This window comes from Conger conger, chromosome 8 (genome assembly GCF_963514075.1).
Source record: "Conger conger chromosome 8, fConCon1.1, whole genome shotgun sequence".
NCBI lineage: Eukaryota > Metazoa > Chordata > Actinopteri > Anguilliformes > Congridae > Conger > Conger conger.
This window is the reverse complement of record NC_083767.1, coordinates 42,351,555-42,377,987: the sequence shown is the minus strand read 5'-3', so window position 1 is coordinate 42,377,987 and position 26,433 is coordinate 42,351,555. Positions and strand designations below refer to the sequence as shown.

The following is a 26,433-nucleotide window of genomic DNA, read 5'->3' as shown; positions in this document are numbered from 1 at the left end:
CGTAAATAACCACACATTACACAAGTGGTATGCAGATGAGCATCTCTGAACCCCAAAATGCTGTTAGGCTACAGCAGCAGAAGACTTAATAAGTCTAAAATATAAGTCTAACAAATACGTAATAAAGTGCTCACTGAGTGTATATATATGTGCATAATGTGTAAGGGTGTAGGTACTGTATATATGCGCAAGATTTTGTGCATGTGTGCATATGTGCGTACGCACATGCACTAAATATTTGTATACTTCAGAGGGTCCCTCCTGCAGGGTATTATGAAGCAGTGCAGAAACAGGTGACATTGCTCAAGCCAGTGATTCCCCAATGAGTCAGTACTCTTCCAGCCAGTCCCTTTCTGTACCAAACCACCTTCAGTGTGGAGCCAGGAGAGAGCAGGGAGTTTTAAACTGTGTTTATGAGACTGAAGAGCCTGACATTAAACAGCTCCATATGGCAGCCTAGAGCCATGTCCATACAGGGCTGTGCTCTGCTCCTGTATGTAGCGATGTGTCCGTCTTTTATGGCCGTGACAATAATAACAGTAATGATGAATCCAGCTTGTCACCTCGCTGTGTGAAGCCCATCCCTGTTCCTGCGTGTTTTTAACGCAGGCAGTTACTCAGGCAGCCTCTGAGAATAAGCTGCTGGGTCCTTCAGTAAAACTCTCAGACACTCCACCACCCCCCACCCACCTCGCTGCTGCTTCCCACCCCCCCAAATTAAAATAGCTGGAGCCGGAGTTTGTGTTCTTGCACAATGAAACGAGAGCCTCTGTTTCCCAGTGCAGTTCCCCCTCACGGCCGACACTCGCTCCCTTTTAAAATAACCCCACCGCAGACACACAATACTGATCCAACGCTTCTGCACTTAGCTCTAAATCACACTCTAGTAACAGTAACAGTACCCCATGGAGTGCCAGAGAGAGGGGTTTATCATGCTGCCAGGGCATTTGGGGTTATGATAGATAATGAGACTGGCTGGGATCGCCGTAGCTGTATATCTGCAGGGCTCTGTCTGAAATACACCTCATCAGAGATGATTTTCAGAGGAAACACATACGCCGATGCCAGATAGATGTACAGAAAGTGTTAGTCTGAATTTAGAAATGGGGTTGGATGTGTTAATAGACACTTATTGTATTGTGTATGAGCTCAGTGTGTTAAGTGAGTTCCCACCACTGAGAGGCTCGTTTGAGTAAGTCTTGAAAAATAATTAAAGTATCAGTGTCAGACAGCTGTTATTTTTATAGGTGTTACTATTAAATGTTGGAAATTAGTAGGGATGTTATGCAGTATGACATTATAATGCAGGATTTGCTCTCAATGGAAGATTATGTTACAACATTTTGAGCACTTTGTTTCTAAAATATGAGATGAAAACCCTGGTCTGTCGGGGTGTAGGTATCATGTAAAGTGTCAGTCAAAATCTCTGTAGTTAGGCAATCAGCTCTTTCCTCGTGTAACAGTACCTGTTATTCTTTCAATTCTGCCATAACATTACTCCAACGTGATCATTATGAGTAGAATAATGAGGTCTGTACAGGAGTAGGCACTTTAAGTCCTAGTGCTGTGCCAGTACAGAGTGTTATTCAGAGCTAATCCAATTAAGGCATTACCTCTTTCAATGGACTGTTCCGTTTAGCCACAGTATGTAGCCGCGAAAGTGCGAAACACCGTGCCCAAGTCACCGGGGCAACAAATTTACTCAAGACGTGTGCTTGCTCACCCTCGTTAACACGTTGTTGGAGCAGAGGCTTGTGGGTAAATCGTAGCTTGTGCAGACGGCGCAGTGGTAAACATGCGGTTTCAGGGAGCAGCCAGTCCAGCTGCAGGCTGACACTGGGATCCAAAATGGAGTCCGCTCACTTCCTACTCGCCCCTCTGTCCTGCAGGTCTGTGCCCCGACTGGGAGACCTGGGACCCCAACCAGCCCGTGGAGAACGCCAGGGAGGCCATGCAGCAGGCTGACGATTGGCTGGGCGTGCCACAGGTAAGGTCACGTGACCTCGTCGCTCGCCCACCTGGAGCACTTTGAAGTGAATGTGGATACAGAGCAATGCAGATACCGCTTTACACGCAGAGAAAAATACTGCACTGAAAATCTGTAGATTTGATCCAGGGGGATGACTGTAACATTCTATATTTTCCTGACCTGGGTCAAATGCAGAATTGTTTTGGATTCAAATACTTTCTTTTGGTCCTCCTGGTTGGCTCAACTGCACCAAGCAAGATCAGTCGAGCACAGATTGAATCCAAAACAATTCGGTATTTGACCCAAGTCTGATACTTTCAGCTATTTTTGACTGATGAGAACCACAAACCAGTGCTGAACCCCAAACCCCTATCCTTAGTGTGAAGCGGCTGGTAACAGATGAAATGGAACAGAGTGCCATGAAGACTAAGCGGCAGCGTGGCTAGGTGCATCATGGGAAATCTCATCTCTCAGTAGAGTTACCTAAAGGAAAACTAGTCCGATGTTTTAAGTGCACTCTTCTTTGGAGAGTGACTGGGAAAAAGGTAATTGAATGCAGATGTATCTTCCTATTTCAACTGAATCTGGAAGGTGTACTGTTACCACCGCCAGGGAAATGTGAAGTTTATATTCACCTGCAAACGGATCTTTGGTTAGAAATTAATACAGCAGGAACAGGAAGTGATGCATAGTAAGCATGTAGCACTAGTTACCAAACAGTCACTGAGTCGTGGAATAAAATATGAGACTCTTGGTGAAATGTGGAGAGCTTAAGTTTACCACAGACCTTATTTCTGGCAGAAATCTAAAATCTCTTTGGGGAAAAAAGCATGGGAAATCTGCCGAGGAAGAAACTGTCGAGTTGGCCTACGAAAAGATGTCATCACTGTAACACATATTAGGGTGGGAACTGGATATACACAGCTCCATGTTGGCTGCCAAATACTTTAATAAAGATACAACAAAAAGACAAATCTGAGGCAGGGAGATGTAAAGTGAAAGTGCTGTGTACTTCCTGTGCTGGCCTATGGTTTGTCCTGCCAGCTCTGGGGAAAGGCTCCTTTGTGCTAGCTTCGTTCTCCGGGCCCTGCGAAGGCGGAAGGGGAGCGTAGCGTCTCATCCCGCGGAGCTGCTAAATGCCGGCGGGGCTATTTCGGGGAGCCCACCTCAGCCCCGCGGGCCGGTGTTAAATATAGCGGGGGGACAGCGTGACTTTGTGCCGTCACATAGGGCTCAGTTCTGCAGGGTAACGCGGAGGACAGCAGGGCGGCGTGAGCCGGACGCTTTCATGTGGAATTCAGGGAGATGCTGTGAGGATTACTGTCTCAATGATGTGAACACAGCTCTGCCAAAAACACGCAGAACTGCTGAAAATCCTCCCACAAAATACTTAACAGCATTTCAGTCTTATGTTTACACTTAAAAACTTATTTCTATTACTTTTTTGCTAAATAACACAAAAATATTGCCAGTGACGTAACATGATTTCACTTATTTCAAGATTTGCCAATGGGGGAAGAAAATTGAGTTACTGTTTGCTGATCTAACTATAAAATTGTAAGTCTTATTAAAAGACTAAACACTTGTTAAGACAACCTCTTTATTTGGGGGCGAAATGCCTGGTGCCTTTTTACGTGAGGGCACATGGCAATGGGGTTGATTTTGTGAATGTAAAATGGTTCTCGTCCCTGCGGTTGTTTTTAGAACAATCAGTCGCAGTCCTTTTGCGAAGAGGCAGCTTGTGTTAAAAGGTTCCCTGCTCCTGGCCTGGTTCCTCATTTGAAAAAACCACAGGCTCATAATGAGGACCACATTGATCTCAGACGCACGTCGAGCTTAGTTATGTAGTTAGTGCAGTACAGTTTAATGGCAGAGAGTGCACGCGTACACCTGGTGTTTATGGTAGGGTGGAGAGATGTAGCCACTCAATTAGAGCTCTTTCATGTGTCCACCATCTGGAGAAACAGCCAAGCCAGGTCTCTTCCACTCTCCATCCCTTCCTCCCTCCCTCCGTCTGTCTCCCTCTCTCTCTTTTGTTTTCCCTGTCCTAAGCAGAGGGGAATTCTGAACCATGTCTTCCTCTAGGCTAATCTCATTTAGCCTGCCAAAAAAAACTACTTCCTCGTGAATCTTCTATTTCTTGCCTTGCCCCCCCCCCCAAACAACAGAAAACATTGTACATTTCGACACAGCAAATTAGCACAAAAATTGAGATTAACTCCTCATGGCTCTGGATAGTTTCAGGCCTATTTTAATGTCTTTTATTTTGAATAGATTTCACTGGAGTGAGATTTCCTTATTAAATGCTATTCCCTTGCACTCTCCAGATTGGTGGTCTGTCCTAAGAGTGTTATTTCAGTCACACTTCACACCACTGAAGCTTGAAAGTGTATGTGTGCAGTAATACCTTTGACCTTGTTTGTCTCCGTGTATTCGTGGATAACATGTGACCTCTGACCTTTGGCCTCTCAGTCCAGTCTTTAATTATATATGATGTGTGACCCTTGCTCTCTCCCTTCTCCTCTGCAGGTTATCGCTCCAGAAGAGATTGTGGATCCCAATGTGGATGAGCACTCGGTCATGACCTACCTGTCACAGTTCCCCAAGGCCAAGCTCAAGCCCGGGGCCCCACTGCGGGCCAAAACCCTGCACCCCAAGAGAGCCAAGGCCTACGGGCCAGGTAAGACACAGGCCAAAACCCTGAACTTTCAGAGAGCCAAGGCCTACGGGCCAGGTAAGACACAGGCCAAAACCCTGAACTTTCAGAGAGCCAAGGCCTATGGGCCAGGTACGACACAGGCCAAAACCCTGAACTCTAAGAGAGCCAAGGCCTACGGACCAGGTAAGACACAGGCCAAAACCCTGAACTTTCAGAGAGCCAAGGCCTACGGGCCAGGTAAGACACAGGCCAAAACCCTGAACTTTCAGAGAGCCAAGGCCTACGGGCCAGGTAAGACACAGGCCAAAACCCTGAACTTTCAGAGAGCCAAGGCCTACGGACCAGGTAAGACACAGGCCAAAACCCTGAACTCTAAGAGAACCAAGGCCTACGGGCCAGGTAAGACACAGGCCAAAACCCTGAACTCTAAGATAAACTCTGTGTCAGGCCGTACACGTACTGTGAATCTTCTGTGGATATACTTCATGCCAAATTATTTGTACAGGTCTGATTTGTGGTCCCAACAGCACACCAGTATTTCTAGTCTGATTCATTGAGAAATTGTTTGTTATGAGTTCAACTAGCCGCCGGATTGGTGGTCTGTCAGTGATTAATTCCCATAATTGTCTGCCATTGGTTCCAGCTGTGTATGTTGTCCAATTTTACAATTTCTAAATATGGTAACCCTAGATGCACTGTAGAATGTAATGTAATATACAGGACCATAATATTCACTTATTGGAATCGTAATCACAATTTTCACTTCGGCAGTAGGTGGATGTGCATTTAAAAAAAAAAGAACAAGGTTTTCAGACTGTGTGTTTTATGGAAAATAAAATCACTTCAATTTAAAGTTATTTGCATACGGTTTGCTTTGAAGTGACTTTTAAGTGGCCGCGTACTCCTCCCACCCAGGTATCGAGCCCCGTGGGAACATCGTGCTGAAACTGGCCGAGTTTACCGTGGAAACCGTGGAGGCGGGGCTCGGTGAGGTCATCGTGTACGTGGAGGACCCAGAGGGACACACGGAGGAGGTGGGCCCAAACCCGGAGGGATGTGTGGTGTGACTCATGAACACGGTCCCTGTCTCACTGAGATGAGACTGTCAGCTTTTTGTGTTTTCATTTTTCGTTTTTCATAATTTTTTTTCCAGGCCAGAGTTGTTGCCAACAACGACAAGAACCGAACCTACACAGTGACCTACATGCCCAAGGTGGAAGGCCTCCACAAGGTGATGACATCACATGTTGGACAATCCGTCACATCCTCCTGAGACATCCTAGCAGAAACAAGTTTAAATATAATAATTTTTTTGATGTAATACAAGCATCTTGGGTGACAAAAAAATCTTGCAGTATAAATATTTTCAGAAATATGTTTTGTTTTAGTTGAATGTACCACGTGGTGTAGGTTTCAGCTTAGTAGACCATATGCTTCTTGAGATTAAGACCAGAGACTCATATCCTCTACAGGGGGAAAAAAATTGTCAGGACGTGGCTTCCAACAACATTACAGTGTATGGTCAATGGACAAGATGATATATGGCTTCTAGGTTGTGCTGCGCTGGTGAAGCTAACTGAGAGCAGTGCCTGTCAGGTGAGACACAGTGACAGTGTCTTTTCTCCCCGCAGGTGACTGTACTGTTTGCGGGGCAGGACATAGACAGGAGCCCCTTCATGGTCAGCGTCTCCAAGGCGATGGGAGACCCCAACAAGGTATCAGCCCGCGGGCCGGGTCTGGAGCCTGTCGGGAACGTCGCCACGAAGCCCACTTACTTCGACATCTATACCGCAGGTGATGCGTTTAGTTTAATGTTTGCTCGACAAGTGAATTTTTTTAAAATTCCATTGGCAAATCTTGAAATGTTCAAATTATCTTACCTCATTGTTATTGTTTTCTTAAATTTCTTGGCAATATTTTCTTACTGCTTATTTAACAAAAAATCAAATAAATGAGAATTTAAGTATCATATTAAGACTAAAATACTTGTTGAGACTGAGTTCTTATTTTGTGGTTTGTGCAGCGATCCTAATCTCTGCTTTCTGTTCCTCCAGGTGCTGGGGCGGGAGATGTGGGCGTGATCATCGTCGATTCTCAGGGTCGCAGAGACACGGTGGAGATCCTTCTGGAAAACAAGGGGGACAGCATTTTCCGCTGCACCTACCGGCCCATGCTGGAGGGTCCGCACACCATCTACGTCACCTTCGCCGGCCAGCAGATACCCCGGAGCCCCTACTGTGTCAACATCTCAGAGGGTGAGAATGTGTCCCTCGTCTCTGCCCCCCTTGTGCCCCCCCCGCCCTTTAACACAAAGGAGTATGCTCAAGTTCCAACTGTTGTTCCTTCTGATAAATTTCAGTTACTGTTTCTGACTCCCCCTCCCTTTTTACCACCTTCTTTCTTCAAACTAATGAATGCATTTCGGCATGGGATTCTGATATCCAATGTAAATATAGGAGGTGTTGAAGGAAATGGATTAATATTTTGCTTTTTTATGATTATATAAACATTTTTGTGCTGAGACATGGCCTTTGGTCTGAAAACACTGCTAAACTTGTGATGGTGGCGCAATGTAATAGTTTGAACGGCAATTTACAAAAGCGAATTTGGCTTGCCGAAAAAATGTTTCTGCCTCAAATTAGAAGCTTATATGTTGTGTTGAACTTGTTTATCCCTGAAAATGTCAAGCCAATGGCAATAATGGTACTGTATTTATGATATTTCATGTACAATATTAAAAATTGCTCCCTTGATGATTTGTCTTGATGTTGAATTCTAAGTAAAGTAATAAATGTTGACATTTATATTGATAAAACTGCAACAGCTGGCGATAAAACACATTTCCCATTAATAATCGCTGGGCTAAATCATTTGTTATGTGCAAGCCAAAGTCATTGTGATGATAGAACAAAATGGCTTTAGAAACAACACCTTGTTTATGGGCTATGGGTGTGGTGTAGTGCTATAGGCAATAGAGATAGGATTGAATATTTTTTTCACAGCTCACAATGAGGTGAGCAGGGCTTGTACGTAGATTCTTGGGTCTCCTCTTGTACCAGGTTGATTTTCGAATTCATATTTGGGGAGGGTAGAGCTAAGTCTGGCATCTGGACTGTGTGAAACGCTGTTCCCTGTTCTCTGCCTGTCTGTCCTTCTAGCTCCGCCTAGCGCCCTGCCAACCGGTACACCGGTTCAGATAATCCCCCAGTCTATACGCACTCCGCCCACAGAAAAGACCAAGAAAATCCCTCCCCCAACGCCACCTAAGCCCAGGCGACCAAGTTAGTACAGGCCCCGGGGTGGGGCTCGTGCCTGTGCAAGCCCGGCTCCCCCCCACACACGCTCCCCCCTCCAAGCGACGGGTGACCCTGCCTCCCCCCCGGCACCCCCTGGCATGTTGGCATGCGCTGGCATCTTGCCTCCTGTCGCCCAGCTCCAGGCAGCTTTCTGTGGACAGAGACTGAGTGAGAGACCAGCGTCCTCCATCTTAACAACTGGGCTGAAGCGTTGAAGAGCTGCGTTGTTCATGTGGACGATCACCTTAACAATCGCTCAAAGCGCCGGGCATTCTCCATTCCCATTGTGACTGTGTAACCTTTCGTTTCCTCGCCACTTTTCAAAGTTTAATCAGTCAAAGCTTCGTAATTAAACCATTGTCTATTTCTGTCACATAGTTGACTGACAGCTCATTTCACAGTTGCTCCAATATGTGCCTACTTGTTCTGTTAACATTTACTACTCTCTTTTACTTGACTAGTCATTAATACGGACTGCGTGACAGCCACATTTCAGCACAATTTATGTTTGTGCAAAATTTAACACAATAACAATCATGTCTTGAAATTTGTCCAGCATGCCTTAGTATGCAATAACATTGGAATAACTGTCTGAATCAGAATTTATGGAAGGAGTGGTCGGGATGTTTATTTAGCGCTGCGAGCGATCTTCAGTGTGGCCATCCTGACATGTGGGCTTTAAGGAGAGAACTCTGGACTTTCGTTGTCTGTCTGTTCCTCATTCTCTTGGCATTAAAGCGAATGTTGGGTGATCATTGCACCCCCTCATATTCCCTTTCTGATTAACACTGAGAATATTTTTTAAAAAATCTATATAACCTGATTATATAACCTGATTTCTGTCACTGACGGTCTAGTTTGTTGTCGTAACCTACTCATGAGCAACTTACCTGGAAAAGTCATTGTATCCGTCCATCAATCCTGTTGCTTGTATGGTCTGTTTGCACACGCTAGTTGTGTTGTAATTTACTTTAGGAGTAAGGTGAAATCGGGGTTGGCGTTGGAAAAGCGCATTTCTGATTCCTCATTCGTATCCAAGGAGCACTCAGTTGATTTGTGCTGTCTTTCTGGTCAGTCCAGCAGCTTTACTGCAGTGGAGAAGTCCTAAGTAAACTGATGCTAATTAGCATCACTATCCAGATGGAAAATATTGCCTGCTTTTCTTCCTTAAGTGTCATTAAATGCTAGCAGCTGGAGAAGCCAGCAGTAAATTGCTGCTGTCCAATCCTTCTTATTTTTATATGTAGGTATCGCAGCACTCATTACTGCTCATTAGCTGACTGTAAATTCCGTTAGTAATTGTGAAATGCAGTGTCCTTGTTGACAATAAATTCACAATTAATCTAGAATCTCACAGTGCCCACATGAAAAAGCGGAGTTGTTTTTGATGAACTATTTGCTATTTTGTTATGGCATTGATTGATTGATTGATTGATTGATTGTATGCAAACCCATCCAGCTTTCAATACTTTTTGTGTCTTTCATGTTCTGTATCTGTCCTGTATTTTACTGTCCAGTGCGGTACAGAAGCATTGCTATGCATTTTGCGCCTGTTTGCCTCTTGTGTCCTGCTTTTTGGATGATCGTTTTTTTCTTTTTTCTTTTTTTAACAAGGAATTCTTTCTCTCCAGCTGCTTCCGTCTGGCAGTGTTTCTCCACGTCCATCGCACTAACACAGAGCTCTGGCTGATGAGTGTGCCTCTGACCTGGGCCTCGGGCGGTGATTTAACGACCTCTCTCTCCCCCTTCCCTGTTTAGCCAGCAACCCTAATGCCTGCAGGGCCACCGGGCGGGGCCTCCAGCCCAAGGGGGTGCGGGTGAAGGAGGTGGCCGACTTCAAGGTGTTCACCCGAGGAGCTGGAACTGGGGAGCTCAAGGTCATGGTGAAGGGGCCAAGTAAGTATGTGAGCCATCATGGGAGGGCTTGTAGTAGCATGTCCATTTATCTCAAACTGCGTTAACCATTGTGGTAGCCTGCCTGTTTGGTGCTAACTGTGTTGGTCATTAAGGAAGGTTATTGTGATCGCATGTTAATTTACCGCTAACTGCATTCGCCATTGTGGAAGGTCATTGTGCAGCAGGTCCATTTGGTGCTACAGTAACTGTGTTAGCCGTCATGGAAAGTCATTATGGTAGCATGTTTGTTTAGTACTAATTGTGTTAGCCATTGTAGAATGTCATTGTGTAGCATGTCCATTTGATGTTATCTGTGTTAGCCATTGTGGAAGATCATTGTGGTAGCATGTCCGTTTGGCGCTAACTGAGTTCTCGTGCTCTCAGGAGGTGGAGAGGAGCCAGTGAAGGTGCGAGACGTTGGAGATGGGGTGTACGAGTGTGACTATTATCCCATCCTACCTGGAAAATACACCATCATCATTACCTGGGGAGGACACACCATTCCACGCAGGTGAGAAGAACTCTGTGGATGGTACCACTATTTTCCATCCCTCAGGGGTCAAAAGGAATGGGCAGTACCATTTCAAACAGGGTAGGCACAATACAATAGAGCACTACTACTTCAATATTCCACTAGGATAGAACTAGAACATTCCCTTCAAACTACAGTGTTAACCTGCTATAAGGCTGTGTGTAATTCTATTAAATGGTAGCCATAGTTATTAGTTTAATCTTATGGATTGCATTATTGTACATGATGGGTCATGACATGACTATATTACATGGTTACAAATGTCAGTCTTAAGAAATAATTCCCTACCAAATCTTATCAAGTCCATATGGATTGTATACACCTCACCCCAAAGGGGAGTAATGTACATGGAGACTGCAGGCAAAACTTTTAAGACACTGTGTGTGTGTCCACAGCCCCTTTGAGGTGGAGGTGAGTGAGGAGGCGGGACTGCAGAAGGTTCGGGCGTGGGGTCCGGGCTTGGAGACGGGGATGGTGGGAAAGTCAGCCGACTTCGTAGTGGAGGCCATCGGCACAGAGGTGGGGACACTGGGTAAGTCGCAGAGACCAGGAGAAGCCATGCGTCAGTCCAACACTGGCCTACTCGGATATTATGGACATGGGTGGATCGATGATCAGATGTTGCAGGTGTGTCTGTTGGCAAGACAATCTTATGAGAGGTCTTGTACTGTTTGCTAGTCCCATACAGCAATACTGAAAGGGAGTAGTGAGAAAGCAGCCTCCTACACACCACAACGGAAAACAGAGCTTCTGTACTGAAGGTTGGGCTGACCCATGTGGGGGGTGCGGGGGTTGACCGCTGCTCTCATCCACCTTAAGAGGTCTTGGCCCAGCCCCACCCTGGGCTGTAATTGTTAGCAGATTCTGCTAAGCAGCTGCTGCAGACCTCTCTCTCCTAACAACCAGCCTGCATAGTGTCAGTACAGAGGAAACAGGTGCTAATGCCTCCCTGTATAGAAAAGGGAAATCTAATGACTCTTTTGTGATAATGCATTCCACAGTGTATACACAAGGCCTGTTTTCAATCTGCAACTTATGTTCTTTCTCCTCTTAATTTCCCTCAACCATCCCAGCTGGTTATAGTGCTTTTGGACCGTAGTTTTATGAGGTGTTAGTTCGGTTAATTTTCGGTTTTCATGTCAGGTGTAATTGGAGTGAGTGTGTGAGGACTCTGGGCTCTACCTCATGTGAAGCATGTTTATGACATGGAGCAGGGCCCTGTTCCATAAAGCCGGATTACTGAGTCAGTTGGATAACTGTGCTAACACGGAGTAAAACACGGAACTTTTCCTTACTTCAATCCATGTTCCAGATTTGGGAGGGTTCTGGGTTTTACTCAGTGCAGTTATCCAGCTAACCCACTAACTCTGGCCCCTGGACTTTGTCTGCTATGTGTTTTATGATGGAGAGTGTGCGTTTAACTGTGGTCTGAGCTTGATGTCAGGGTCCACACGTTGGTCTGGTTCACAGGATTCTCTATCGAGGGTCCATCTCAGGCCAAGATCGAGTGCGATGACAAGGGTGACGGCTCCTGCGATGTGCGCTATTGGCCCACGGAGCCCGGCGACTACGCCGTACACGTCATCTGTGACGACGAGGACATCAAGGACAGCCCCTTCATGGCCCACATCATCCCCGCAGCCAACGACGTCTTCCCTGGGAGGGTGAGCTACGCCAACAACCAACGAGTGTAGTGGGTGTAGCTCGGTTAGCACTCACACCCACAACCTCTGCATCATACTCACACACCCCAGACTCTCACAATTCATTCCATGAACATTGTGCTGCAATGTCACTAATGATGTATAGACTTGACATGCTTGCTATTTTAGGAGTTCAGGTCTGGTGTTTGCTCTACTACTCTGGAAAGTTTCCTTGAGAGAAAAATAAAGTTGAATTAAATTGAATTGAATGTCTCCCTGCCAAAGGTCAAGGCCTACGGCCCAGGTCTGGAGCCTACCGGCTGCATCGTGAACAAACCCGCTGAGTTTACTATCGACGCCCGTGGAGCCGGGAAGGGTCAGCTGAAGATCTATGCTCAGGTACCGTGACTGAAAGGACCCCTTCCATGCTGTGTCTCCTGTTAACATGGACACAACTGCATATCACCTGAAACATCTTCTCAAGAATTGCTGCTGACATACTGCTCTGTTGCCACTGCAGGACGCTGAGGGCTTCCCCATCGACATCCAGATCACGGACAAGGGTGACGGTACCTTCATCTGCGTGTACATCCCCACCAAGCCCATCAAACACACCATCATCATCACCTGGGGTGAAGTCAACATTCCCAACAGTCCCTTCAGGGTAAGTGACCAATCACAGTCTTATTGACATCATCATTGTTCCTCAGTGTTCCTGGTCTAATGGTGGGTTTCCATTCAGAACCGGACCTTCTTTAGAACTTCTTCAGTACTGACTGTCTTGTTTACTGTATCTGTCTCAGCATCTCTCAGCATGAGCTGTTTGAGTGCATTCTCTAATTTCTTTCTTGACCCTTTCTCCACTACGTCCTGCAGTATGCATGGAAACAACCTCCTGTCTACCTCCTATTTACAAATTATTTTCTACTTCAATTAATACCCCACTTTAAAATCAGCTATGGGCAGCTTGAAATTACCAGCCACCTGCTGTTTCAAAACCTAGCTTGAATGAAGTTGTGTTTTTCCAGCAGGGTATAAAGCTATTTTTGCTTAATGATACATTTGTACAGACAAAAAACAGGGATATATAATGGTCCGTGCCTTGAATGTGTCCAAGTGTTTGTACTCTGTGTGTGCAGGTGGCCATTGGAGAGGGCAGTCACCCGGAGAACGTGAGGGTGTACGGGCCGGGGGTGGAGAAGAGCGGCCTGAAGGCGGGGGAGCCCACCTACTTCACGGTGGACTGCAGCGAGGCGGGGCAGGGTGAGCCCGGGGCTGCTCTTCAGAGACACGGGGCTTCAGCCGTTTATTTCCTTACTCTGAAAACGCACACAGGCAAGGTTGTTTTAGTCATACGTATGTCAGGACAGGACTGTAACTGCCATTGAGGAAACCAAGGTCATCTCCAAAGCCTGTATTTAATTTAATTCTTCATTGCGTTGCATTAGTCACAACTCATTTAGGAGGTGAATGAATGGTCTTTAATATTTTCCCACATTTAAGCATGATCTAGAGGCATATGTACAGCATTTACACCCTATAATTAATCCTCAGTGAACAGGAGAAAACAACCATACTTCAGCCTAACCCGCAACTCCTTCTCACCCTACCTCACCTCTGCCAAGACTGTCGACCTGTGTATTCACAGTACGGGGCCAAGGTGTTCCCTGTTCTCTTGGTAACTACCTCTTCCCCCTTTCCTCTGATGCTGCAGGTGATGTCAGCATCGGGATCAAATGTGCTCCTGGTGTAGTGGGCCCGGCGGAGGCTGACATCGACTTCGACATCATCAAGAACGACAACGACACCTTCACTGTGAAGTACACGCCCCCTGGGCCCGGGCGCTACACCATCATGGTCCTGTTCGCTGACCAGGTAAACGTTTGCCATTTATATAGCGCCTTATATCCAAATCCAAATGTATGTATGTTTACAGATATGGTATTATAAGTAGGACCCAAACAAAACCTCTAGCATGTAGATCTATTGGCACTCTGGGTGTGCAGCTATCATTTTGCAATATGTGCAGACAAGTGAGTAATTATTTAATTAAGGACTAATTTCCGGGTGTTCATCAGTGCAAAACAATATAATTATGCTGTTACGGGTAACTGTGGAGGAAGTGAAACATGAAGGTACAAACACTTGTCAGGATTGAGATCCTACGGTACATTTCCCACCGACAGATTTCATTTTTCAACAGACCGGCAATTTAATGCACAAAAACAGGAAAAAAACAATGCCTGTTTCACCCATTCCTGGCCAGAGGGGAGGGAAAAAGTGCTATCAAAGAGCAGAACAGATAAGAGAGCAGTGAGAGGCAGCATCATTTGCATAGTTTAAAAAATGTATTTATTAGAATAATAGCTTAAAGTTACAATAGGTAATTTCGGACTGCTAATGGTCGAGAGGAATTGCAGCAACAAACACCCTCAAACCACAACACTGTTTATCCCACCCCTTCTCTGTGAACGTGCTGACATTGAAACGCCATTGGCTGTGGCAATTAGAACCAATTTTCAACCAATGAATTATTGTACAGCTGTACAGTGGTTTGGTACAGAGTGCCGGTGCATCAGCTGTATGTTCTGCAACCCTGGACTATACACAGGCAGAGGGTGAGTCAACATGGCAGTGAGCCTTTTTCAATGATTTACAATGGTACATGTCTTGCACAGGAAATACCCATTAGCCCCTTCAGGATCAAGGTAGACCCCTCCCACGACGCGGCGAAGGTGCGAGCTGAGGGTCCCGGGCTCAACAAGACAGGTGAGGCTTTATGTCGCAATGCATCATGGGTTTCTTCCTGTTCAGCGGGGCTGCACATTAAAGCAGAGATTAAACAGAGAGAGTGCTGTGCTGTCTCATTCTTTATGACAGGGATCAGCCACTCTCAATCCTCGAGGGCTGAGAACTGCTGGTTTTCTACCCTCCCTTTACCAGGGAGTCAGGTGTGAAGACAGCCTGGCCAATCAGTAGCACTAATTACCCGGGAGAAAGGAAAACTGTATCTTGTACCTCATCTGACCTATGTTCTGTAATTGTTCCAACAACTTTCAGTATGCACTTATTGGATAAAAGTGTCTGCCAAATAAATGTAATGTAAAATAATGAGAGGGTAGTATGAGTCATAAAGTTGAAACACCAACCTGCTTGATGCATCACCAGATCAGTTCATGCACTGTGTTAAGAGCGGATTGATCTGAATCACATTTTCTGCAGGTGTGGAGGTCGGCAAGCCCACCCACTTCACCATCTATACAAAGGGGGCGGGGAAGGCCAAGCCCGACGTCCATTTCGCCGGTGCGCTGAAAGGCGAGGCCGTGCGAGACTTTGAGATCATCGACAACCACGACTACTCCTACACCGTCAGATACACGGCTGTGCAGCAGGTAGGCCTGATGCAGAAACACTCCTTTATGGTCAAGCACATACAGGTTTTGCATACATAATATCAGATCAAATCATCAAATCAAAATGTATTTGTGTTGTGTATTTCACAAACAGTTGTCATAACACACTTCACAGGAAACACTGCCCTAAATATACATAAATATGCTCCTCACCCACCCCCCCCTCCTAGGGAAACATGACAATCTCTGTCTCGCATGGGGGAGACCCCATTCCCAAGAGCCCTTTCAACATCACCGTAGCCCCTGCCATGGATCTCAACAAGGTCAAAGTTCAAGGGCTCAACAACAGTAAGTGACCCACTTCATAAACACCAGTGTGCAGACCCTGGAGAGTTAGCGAGATGCTAACCAAAAAAACATTAATCATAAGATGAGCAGCAATTGCCTGTGTATGACAACTTGCTGCAGTAAAGAACGTATGTTTTAATATAAGCGCCTGTCTGTGATGTCTCAGAGGTTGACGTGGGGAAGGATCAGGAGTTCTCCATCAACACACGGGGCGCAGGAGGACAGGGTCACGTGGATGTTAAAATCAGCTCTCCCTCGCGCCGGCCAATCCCATGCAAGCTCGAGTCAAGCGCGGCTAATGACTTCCACTCCGTGAAGTACATTCCCCCAGAGGAGGGACCCTACAAGGTGGACATCAGCTACGATGGGAACCCCATTCCGGGGAGCCCCTTCACTGTGGAGGGGGTCATGCCCCCCGACCCCTCAAAGGTAGGGGCTTCCAGACTGAGTGTGTATATCTGAGAATCACATTCATAACTCACTGTGATGGCAGGCATCACGCTTTCTGTTCAAAGTGCAGGAGTACAGGCATTTACAACTTACCAATTTGTGTTGTTTGTTTCTGCTTAATAATTGGCGGAGATAGTGCTACAGCTTTAGCCAATTTCTTAACATCACAATGGGGCATCAGTAATGTTTATAGGAAGAACATACTGCAGTCGTTAACAAAAAAAATAATTTTCTTAATCAAATCCAAGGCCTATTCAGGGCCTGCTTAATGTTACTCCTTGTCGGCTGTTGAGTGACTGCAGTCCTACAGAGGTTAAACAGCCCTGTAAATGGTGGCGTATTAACTGGCGTGTTGAAAACTGGCTGCAGATTTTCACTCGGCCTCATCCCCAGCCATTCTCGTTAGTGCTTGGCGGAGGTATGGCTGAATAAGACCACACTGTTCATGATGCTCTTACTGCAGGATGGATGGGTTGAGCAACTGCTCTGCCCCCACGCACCTGATTCTAATTATTATTTGTATCCAATTTAAATTGCACTCTGACATTTGAAGTTCACAGTAAAGTTCCCTGAGTTTATTGTTTCCAAAGAAACAACAAACACTGTTATGTTCCCATCACAAGGATAGCAATAGTAGGGACACTTAGCATATTTCCATGTTCTTATGAGCAATGGCCCCTGGTGAACCTCATGCAGTAATCTGTCCTCAGCATTTAACCCATCATAGATACTTAAGAGCAGTTGGCAGCCACAGTGTAGCACCCAGGGACCAACAACCTACAGTTCTTGGTCAAGGGCAATGGCAGAAGTATATCTAACCTGACATGCATGCACACAGGAGGAAAGTGTAGTACCTCAAGCAAACCCACAGAAACACAGAGAGAACATGCAAACTCCTTACTGGCCTCCTTGCAAGGCAACAATGACTGTGCCACCGTGACGCTTTAATGGATGGTTGTCTCTGTCTCCCAGGTGCGTGCGTATGGCCCAGGCCTTGTAGGAGGATTTGTGGGTAAACCGGCTCCCTTCGCTATCGACACCAAGGGGGCGGGGACGGGCGGGCTGGGCCTGACCGTGGAGGGTCCCTGCGAGGCCAAAATCGAGTGTCAGGACAACGGGGACGGCTCGTGCTCCGTCTCCTACCTCCCCACCGAGCCCGGCGAGTACGCCATCAACATCCTGTTCGCCGAGGCCCACATCCCCGGCTCGCCCTTCAAGGCCGTCATCCAGCCGGTCTTCGACCCCAGCAAGGTGACGGCGAGCGGGCCAGGCCTGGAGAGGGGAAAGGTCAACGAGGCGGGCTCCTTCAACGTGGACTGCTCCAAGGCCGGGGAGGCCGAGCTGACCATCGAGATCATCTCGGACACGGGCGTGAAGGCCGAGGTGCACATCCAGAACAACGCCGACGGCACCTACTCCATTACCTACATCCCGCCGTTCCACGGCACCTACACCATCACCATCAAATATGGAGGGCACGCCGTGCCCAAGTTCCCTGCCCGTGTGCAGGTGGACCCCGCCATCGACACCAGCGGAATCAAGGTCTACGGACCCGGGGTTGAGCCCAGAGGTACGCCTTTACAGAACTGACTGGAAGAGTACTGCAGTACTCATATAGAGCACAGAACATCTTGAATTTGGTGTAACGGCTAACAAATTTTATTTAGGAATACCACCTTGCAGGCAACTTAGGAGGATGTTGAACTAGAACATGATGTGATGTAACATGAAAATCAGGAGAACCAAACTTTTCTGCCCTTTTGGCCTGCTTTTAATCGTCCTCTCTTCCACTTGCTTAATCACCCAATAAACTACACCTGCTTCGCTAAATGTTGTTAGGTCATCTTAGTTTATTGACTCAGACTACTTTCCGGTGGAACCTAATTAAGAGTGCTCTCTCAGGGCAGAAATGATTGAGTTACCTCTATAGACCCCCCCCTCTCCCTTGAGGGAAAATAAACACTATTTAGGGACAGGGCCTCAGTTTGGCTTAGATACTGCTGTTTGCTAACAGGGAGGGCTGTATGCCCATTTGCTTACAGGTAGGGCTATATGCATCCATATCAATGGGCTTCTGTTCCAACCACAAGAGCTGTGTGGCTATTACCTTAATGATAACATTACCAAAAAGACAATAAATTAAAAGTCAATAATAGCATTACATCGTTATTAATGTGGCAGGAATGTTATAAATTATCCTCCATTAAGTCCAATGTGGGACATTATTCTCCATTCATCTGAACTCAGGCAATTTTTCATTGTCTATTTGAAGCAGTTCCTATAAATCATTATTTACCCTGAGGATATTGTGAGGAATGAAATATACATGCACTGTATATGTGGGGGAGAGAGATAACTTCAACCATTTGTCCTCATCGCATAGTTGAACAGGAAGCTGTGTTGACCAAATGAGCCACTTAGTAAGGGCGACTCTCAAGAGAGGAAATCTTTTAGTAGCTACCTCTAGTAGCTGATGTCATTGCTAATGTAATTCACTCAGTGCCAGAGTGCTGCAGTTATATTCCCCAACTGTAAATATCACAGAATCTGCTGATTTAGATCTACAGTAAAACTCAGTGTCAGCTTTTCATACAGATCTTTCTCCTCTTTCTGTCTGAAATGTCCTTTTTTATATGGATTCTTGTGTTAGGATAGGCTCACATACATGTTTAGATTTTTATGAACATGATTTGAAAAAAACCCACACCCATTCAACAATTGCTATAAATGGGTGTAATCTGTAATGCTATAGGTGTGTTGGGGCCCAGCTCTCTGATGCTCTGAGGGCTGTATATTCTTTGGGTAGAGCAATAAACACCCTTTTTGTCTGTTTTCCAGGCGTTCTACGTGAAGTCACCACGCACTTTGTTGTCGACGCTCGTGCCCAGAGCAAGACTGGGGGCAGTCACGTGAAGGCCCGGATTGTCAACCCGTCAGGCACCAACACAGACGCCTACATCTCGGACAAAGGAGATGGGACTTACCAAGTGGAGTACACCACATATGAGGATGGTAAGAGTTCAGTCATTAGGTTTCACAGATGTCTATGCTGAGGCCATTTTATTTACCACTGGGTCTGGATTGGAGTCAGCACTGGTTTCTGAGAACTGGGGCGATGAATTGTCATAAAGGCCCAATCACAGCCTGAACAAACTTGATGAACCAATAAGGCTAACAATGTTCACATAAGAGACCAATCCGAGTTCAGCAACAGGTGTGGCAGTTTCACAATATGCTTGGGTTTTTTGCTAAATCCAACACTGGCCAGAATTATTGTTCTAACATAAATGGGTCTCTGGCATGATGGTTATCAAGTTTTCCTGCAGCAGCACGTCTCAACCTTAATACAAAGCATTTGCGGTTTCTACAGAGCTTCTGTATTTCCACTTAGAGTGAAGAAAATACCCCTGGAGTGCTTCAGATTTCATTGTTGTAGCAGATGGAGACTGTTCTTCCTGAGATCTGGTTTTATAGGGACACGCAGTGGAAGATGCAACAGCAAAAGAGTGCAGGACATAGATGAGCGAGAGAAACAGAGAGAAAGAGAGAAATAAAGAGAGGGAGATAGAGAGGTATAAATATATGGGTGGGAGAGTGGGGCGCCAGGTGACCGATTGCAGGGCTTCAGGACCACAGACAGGAGTATAAATATCTGAACAGATGCCCCAGCCTTGGCAAGGATGCGTGTCAGACAGAAGCCCACGGGGCTTCCAGACAGGAATATGGGGTGCAGTAATCCCCGGATCAGTCCTGGTATATATAGAGGAAGCCTGGGGCTCTAGCAAGGTGAGAGGTGCTCATCCAAAACATGTAGTTATAGTGAGCTGAATGAGCTGAGCTCTGGAGTTGAGGTATGAATGTTGAAAATCACAGGAAATGTACATTCTTCCGAGTTGTATGAGCCTGCTGATGTTACTGTACACTATTGACAACAGTTATATTTGGCACTTATAAAGTGGCATTTTAGGTGGAAATATAGGGGTGGCACCTGGGGTGGCCACCCCGGCTAGCCCATTGGACACACCCCTGCCTCCATCGCAAATGTTTGCACCCCAATGCCAAACTGAGGTTATTAGATGCTTCATGCCAAGGGCTAAGCTAACTCCTTGCACTTGGGTACCATAGAGACTTGAATGCATGTATAAGCCACCCTCTGGGTTTGTTGTTTTCTCCGACTCCGCCCCCAGGTATCCACCTGATCGAGGTCCTGTACGATGATGTGGCCATTCCTAAGAGCCCCTTCCGGGTCATGGTGACCGAGGGGTGTGACCCGACCCGAGTGCGAGCGTATGGGCCTGGTCTGGAGGAGGGCCTGGTCAACAAACCCAACCGCTTCACCGTGGAGACAAGGTAACCACTGACAATGCGTACTTACATAGAGAGTAAAGTCTTGGTTTCAAAATTAACAATGCCTCCAGTAGTTCCATCCCTGTATGTCCTATTATTATTTTATTTTAGCCTGGTAAAGACATTTCTAATCTGATTTATTTTTTCTCTCAAATAGAATATATTTTTTAAGTTTTAAGTAACTATTTTGCGAAGTGAAATTGTCTTACACCTTTGGCAACTCTTGAGTTGGTTTTGCCTTTTTGTTTTTGTCTTATTTAGCACAATCGTAATATAAATGTTTTTTTATATTGAAATGTAAGGCTAAAATACTTTGTAAGATGTTTGCACATCTAAGTCAGTCCACTGAAACATATCATAGGAGTGCATGACATAGGATGCCTTCACACTATTTATTGCTCATATATTTTTGTCCAAAGTCATTAAGTTCCATTAGAAGGTTTTGATGAGTGGTTGCCAGATGTGACTTGCTATTTTCAGTAGTTCCTATAGCAGGGGTCATTAATTATGGCCCTCAAAGCCAAATCCAGCCTGGGTTTTCTTTTATCATGAGTAATTAACTGGCTCCCAGGTAAAGGGAATGTGGAAAACCAGCAGTTCTTGGCCCATGAGTACCACGATGTGATGATCACTGTCCTTTAGCAAGCATTGATGGACTCTGCTCTAGGGGTGCTGGTACTGGGGGGCTGGGCCTGGCCATTGAGGGTCCATCAGAAGCCAAGATGTCCTGCAAAGACAACAAGGACGGCAGCTGCAGCGTTGAGTACATCCCCTTTACCCCGGGCGACTACGATGTCAACATCACCTTCGGAGGACTGGCTATCCCAGGTAACGCCACACATTTAATCTGACTCCATCCAGCAGTGGTCTTCTTACTGTACTCACAGCCTGCCTACGTCTGAGGAACACACCACAGAAGTAGTGTACAGTATAAGAGATTTACAGTTTGTGGGATATTCTATGAAAGGATATTCTAAGGAAGAATTCCTACTGGATACTTTGTATGGAAGAACTTCCGAGTATTCATGTATTAATGAATATACAAAGTTTTGAATATATTAAAAATGTCATACTGTTTCAGTTTGAACTCATGCAGAATCAAAGGTCACAAAAAAACTTTTATCAGTAACTATTGCTAATAACTGAAGTTAAAACCAGACAGCCGATCGTGAGACATTTGACCGTGTTGGTGTCCCCTCCTGCAGGCAGTCCATTCCGCGTGCCGGTGAGAGAGCTGGTGGACCCCAGTAAGGTGAAGTGCTCGGGCCCGGGGCTGGGGAGCGGGGTCAGAGCCCACGTCCCTCAGACCTTCACTGTGGACAGCAGCAAGGCTGGCCTGGCCCCTCTGGAGGTGCAGCTCCTGGGACCTACTGGTGAGACGAGATGAGGCACACACACTCGCACATACACATACACAGGCACACACAATTACAAACACACATAGAGATTGAGATGATGCACACACACTCACAATTACATACTGTACCTGCACACACAGGCACACACAATTACACACACACAGAGGCAGAGACAAAACACTAACTCACCCATTTTAGTAGGTTTTTTGGAATGCTTCCTTCAACATTCCAAGTCAGTGTTCTATTGCTTTCATGATTTTCATTGTTACATCAGCATTAGAATATTCAGTTAAGAACATTCTAATCCCACCTTCGTGCTCTTACAGCTTGAAGGGATCTTTAAACTGTTAGTTACCCCAAGGCGAAAGAAAATGTTTTCATGTATCCTACCTTCAAGTCAATGAGCTATGTAAGCCTGTTCTGTTCTGCAGCGATGCTACTGTCAAGAGTCTTAAATGAAATGGAATCTGACTTGTTGAAGAATAATGTGATGAGAATATGAATGCTCTGTGGAGTGAGAGTGCTATAGGAGTTACAGACCCCTCCTCTCCCTGCAGGTGTGGCCGAGCCCCTCAGTATCAATGACAACGGTGACGGCACGCACACCGTCAACTACACCCCCGCCAAGGACGGTCCCTACACCGTGTCCGTCAAATACGCCGACCAGGAGGTCCCCCGCAGGTGAGACCCGCACAGCCAATCACTGCACGAGCCATCAGCGCAGGTGTAAACCTATAATATTAGGAACCTTCAATAAAAAATCTATTAAAAAAACTCACATTTGTCATACAAGAAACATAATATAAACTTGTATTATGTCAAACAATTCAAAATAAATCCTAATAATATGGCATCAAATTATATCCAGACCTGATATAATTTGCAGCACAGCTCAGAACAGAACAGTCTGTTCCTGTTTAAGCTGAAGAAAGCTAGCAGGAGAAGCGAACAAAGGATTGTTAAACCGTTCTTTGTATGTTACCCTCCCTGCTTCTCCCTCTCCCTCTCTCTCTTCTCTCTCCCTCTCTCCCTCTCTCATGCTCTATCCTTCTCTCCTATTCTCTTTCCCTCTCTCTCCCTCTCGCCCTCTCTCCCATGCTCTCTCTCTCCTTCTCCCTCTCTCTCTCTTTCTTCTCTCTCTCTCTCTCCCTCCCTCCCTCTCATGCTCTCCCTCTCTCCCCCTCTCTCTCCCTCTCCCTCTATCTCTCTATCTCTCCCTCTCTCATGCTGTCTCCCTCTCACTCACTCTCTCTCCCCCTCTCTCCCTCTCTCTCTCTCTCTCCCCCCCCCCTCTCTCTCTCTCTCTCTCTCTCTCGCGCTACAGTCCGTTTAAGGTGAAGGCTCTACCGGCTCATGATGCCAGTAAGGTTCGTGCCAGTGGCCCGGGCCTCAACGCCTCCGGCGTTCCCGCCAGCCTCCCGGTGGAGTTCACCATCGACGCCCGCGACGCTGGCGAGGGGCTTCTGACCGTGCAGATCCTGGTGAGTGCCACCGAACACTTCCTGTCCCCACAGGAAGCCGGTTCTGTTGATGTCTCTCCCGTCCTTGTCTGAATGAGTGCCCTCAGTGTTGAGGGTTATATGGTGCTTCTTACAGTAGAATAGATGAAAATGGAAAGTGTAGTAATAAATCACATATCATATATGGAAAAAAGTGTCGTATGACAAAAATTATGCACTTTCAACTGAAATAAGTGATACTTTCTAGAAAAAGTCATGCTACGAAGTGAAAATCAGGCTTTATTGGGTTCCTTACTGTACATCCGCATGTGAAATCCATACATAACCCATGAATACCCCATCACACATCATAAATCCCCACTTTCTGTTCCTGTACGCATCACTTCCTGTGAGGCCCTGGTTCAGTTCCGGGGCAGGTGGGGTGAAGTGACCTGTCTCGCTGTCACTGCAGGATCCCGAGGGGCGGGAGCAGCAGGACTCGGTTTTTGTGGAGGACTGGGGCAGGAGGGTGTGGGAGAGGCACATTGTAAAGGGGACCCTCCCCACCCCCGTTCTTAAAAAAGGCTGTGTAAGGCCGCTCTTCCTCTTCCCTCCTTTATCATCCTTCACCCTGTCTGATGTCTACCTTTGACCCCCTGACCCCATGACCTCTCACCCTTACCCTGTGTGTATAGGTGTCCCTGTAAAGTGACTTGGCTTCCCCCGGAGGCAGCAGTACACAGTACAGACCGCTGCAGGAGATCAGTATGCCCTGTGTAAACCGATAGCGCGACTGCATTTTAAAGGCGAAATGCAGATTCCTGGCCCTGTCCGCTCTGCTCCTTGTGATTGACGAGCAGGAAAGGAGTGAGGAGCTCACAGAGAGGCCAGCAAGATGGCGTCAGGGAGCTGAGGTCATCTCTCAGACTGGGCTTTAACCGGAGCCAAGACTGACTCACCCGCACAGCTGCTCAAGTCCGAGAATTTACACACGCCGCGGAGCTCTTTCCGCTGCGCGTATCCAAGCTTTTCTTCTGTCACACCCCTGCGAGGAGGGAACAGCGTCGAGCATTCGGGTGCGAAAAGCTCTGAGAGGGCCATTCAGAATGACAGCGGCAGGTGTAATGCCTGGGGCTTTTTCCAGAGACTCTTAACCCATTGAGTAGGTTTTATTGGAATGTTTCTTTCAACATTCTACGTCTACGTGTTCTAGAACTCAATTACCAGTTGCTTTCAATTACCAGTACTGATTGTGACATCAGCATTGGAATGTTCAGCTAAGAACATTCTAACCTCATACAGTATTTGTGCTCTGACACCGTAAAAAAGTTAATATTCCTCATCAAGTCCACGTGGACTGACTTCTCATCAGCCTTGACTAATAGATCCATGTGGTTTGAAATAAACAACTAACTCCAAGAAAGCGGTGGTATCCACACAAGCCACGCTGAACAGAGACTGCCAGAAGTATATTATATATAGAAGTATATATATATGAACTGCAGTATATTAGCTGTCTGACACTGACTGGCATTGAATGTGTCCAAATGTATGAAGGCAGAGTGGCCTATGATGTAAATGAAGATTTAACTGTGTATTCACTGCCAGAGGCTGCAAACACACACGTGCGTACACACACACACACACGCAGCGAGCGCGTAAGATGCCTAAAAGTTTCTCTGCTCCCAGGATCCCGAGGGCAAGCCGAAGAAGGCGAACATTCGGGACAACAGGGACGGGACGTACACCGTGTCCTACGTGCCGGACATGACCGGCCGCTACACCATCACCATCAAGTACGGCGGAGACGAGATCCCCTACTCGCCCTACCGCATCCACGCCCTGCCGTCCGGAGACGCCAGCAAGTGCCTGGTCACAGGTCCGTCAGGCTCCAGAAAGCACGTGTTGAAAAACCACATGTGAACACCCAACGTGTGAAGAGTACACATGTGGCCATTTAAAAATAATCCCATGTATAATATGGGAGTTGTAAGGCTTCATGTAACCTGGTTTCTTTTCACATGTGGAAATTTTCATGTGAAAATTTATTTAACGTGATTTTTTCACATGGGTTATTTGCAGTTTTATATTGTGAGCTTGGCCTCGGTTTTAAAACTTCATTCTTTCTCTTTGCAGTGTCTATTGGAGGACATGGATTGGGTAAGTAGCTCCAAATGTTTCCCATTTGAAAAACAATCTGAACACTGTTGTTTTCACTAATCTTTAACGGTGATGTAAACCAGTAAATCCCTTCACTATCTGGCTTCACCCGGTGTAACATTAATTATCCTTCACAGGCGCAGGTCTTGGCCCCACCATTCAGATCGGAGAGGAGACGGTCATAACTGTAGACGCAAAGGCTGCTGGGAAGGGCAAGGTGACCTGTAAGGTGTCGACCCCCGACGGGGCGGAGCTGGACGTAGACGTGGTGGAGAACTCCGACGGAACCTTCGACATCTACTACACCGCCCCCGAGCCGGGGAAGTACGTCATCACCATCCGCTTCGGAGGAGAGCACATCCCAAACAGCCCCTTCCACGTCGTGGTGAGCCCCTTCCTGTCCCATTGCATCTTGGGTCTTGAAGTCCTTTGGGAGGGATTTGAAGGCTGAATGAAGCTGAGGTTTTTTACTGATGTTTTATGGGTGTCACGGAGGCACAGTGGTTAGCGCAGTTAAGCTAATAAATTAAGAGGGGATACCCTATGTTGATTAATGATAGTTATTTATTTAAAAAACAGAGGGATTGGATGTTAGCGATGTACATTTTGTTTTGGTTGCTGCATGGTGTTTTGTGGGTACTGTATGTTGCCTTGAACGTGATCATATGACTTACCTTCCCGCTAGGCGTGTGACACCATTCCTATAGTCGAGGAACCGTGTGACAAGCTGCAGTTACACCAGCCCTACGCTCCGTACCAGGGCTACCCCCCGCACTGGGTATAGACCAGCGCCCACTCCCTCTCCTTATACTGCAGCTACCCTGATCAGCAACCTTTAAGTGTCTATCCGTAACTTCTCAGTTTATGTAGTTTTAGCGTTATCTGTGGTCACTGGTGGTCGCAAAAGTGACCAGAGATAAAACATTTACATTCAAAACTAAGCTATTAGTGACTAGGAGAACCTATTGCTTATTCTTCTTGGA

The 26,433-nt window shown here is 46.4% G+C and overlaps 1 protein-coding gene across 6 annotated transcripts in view; it reads left to right on the top strand.

The window, feature by feature from the left end:
* flncb (filamin C, gamma b (actin binding protein 280)) overlaps positions 1-26,433 on the top strand; it is a 65,062-nt gene that overhangs the window by 22,400 nt on the left and 16,229 nt on the right. For 2 of the 6 annotated variants that reach the window (XM_061250634.1, XM_061250629.1), the window contains exons 3-32: positions 1,890-1,987; positions 4,499-4,649; positions 5,544-5,662; positions 5,782-5,859; positions 6,260-6,422; positions 6,683-6,883; positions 7,787-7,909; positions 9,683-9,820; positions 10,205-10,331; positions 10,748-10,884; positions 11,823-12,016; positions 12,281-12,394; positions 12,516-12,659; positions 13,135-13,258; positions 13,710-13,870; positions 14,674-14,764; positions 15,218-15,387; positions 15,579-15,696; positions 15,863-16,125; positions 17,119-17,716; positions 18,985-19,158; positions 20,334-20,496; positions 21,161-21,321; positions 21,699-21,866; positions 22,409-22,532; positions 23,176-23,332; positions 24,980-25,169; positions 25,427-25,450; positions 25,588-25,835; positions 26,136-26,228. In XM_061250634.1, coding sequence (XP_061106618.1) covers positions 1,890-1,987; positions 4,499-4,649; positions 5,544-5,662; positions 5,782-5,859; positions 6,260-6,422; positions 6,683-6,883; positions 7,787-7,909; positions 9,683-9,820; positions 10,205-10,331; positions 10,748-10,884; positions 11,823-12,016; positions 12,281-12,394; positions 12,516-12,659; positions 13,135-13,258; positions 13,710-13,870; positions 14,674-14,764; positions 15,218-15,387; positions 15,579-15,696; positions 15,863-16,125; positions 17,119-17,716; positions 18,985-19,158; positions 20,334-20,496; positions 21,161-21,321; positions 21,699-21,866; positions 22,409-22,532; positions 23,176-23,332; positions 24,980-25,169; positions 25,427-25,450; positions 25,588-25,835; positions 26,136-26,228 — 4,814 coding nt within the window. The remainder of the gene's footprint in view (positions 1-1,889; positions 1,988-4,498; positions 4,650-5,543; positions 5,663-5,781; positions 5,860-6,259; positions 6,423-6,682; positions 6,884-7,786; positions 7,910-9,682; positions 9,821-10,204; positions 10,332-10,747; positions 10,885-11,822; positions 12,017-12,280; positions 12,395-12,515; positions 12,660-13,134; positions 13,259-13,709; positions 13,871-14,673; positions 14,765-15,217; positions 15,388-15,578; positions 15,697-15,862; positions 16,126-17,118; positions 17,717-18,984; positions 19,159-20,333; positions 20,497-21,160; positions 21,322-21,698; positions 21,867-22,408; positions 22,533-23,175; positions 23,333-24,979; positions 25,170-25,426; positions 25,451-25,587; positions 25,836-26,135; positions 26,229-26,433) is intronic. The other 4 variants (XM_061250635.1, XM_061250631.1, XM_061250630.1 and 1 more) reach the window with 3 other exon arrangements.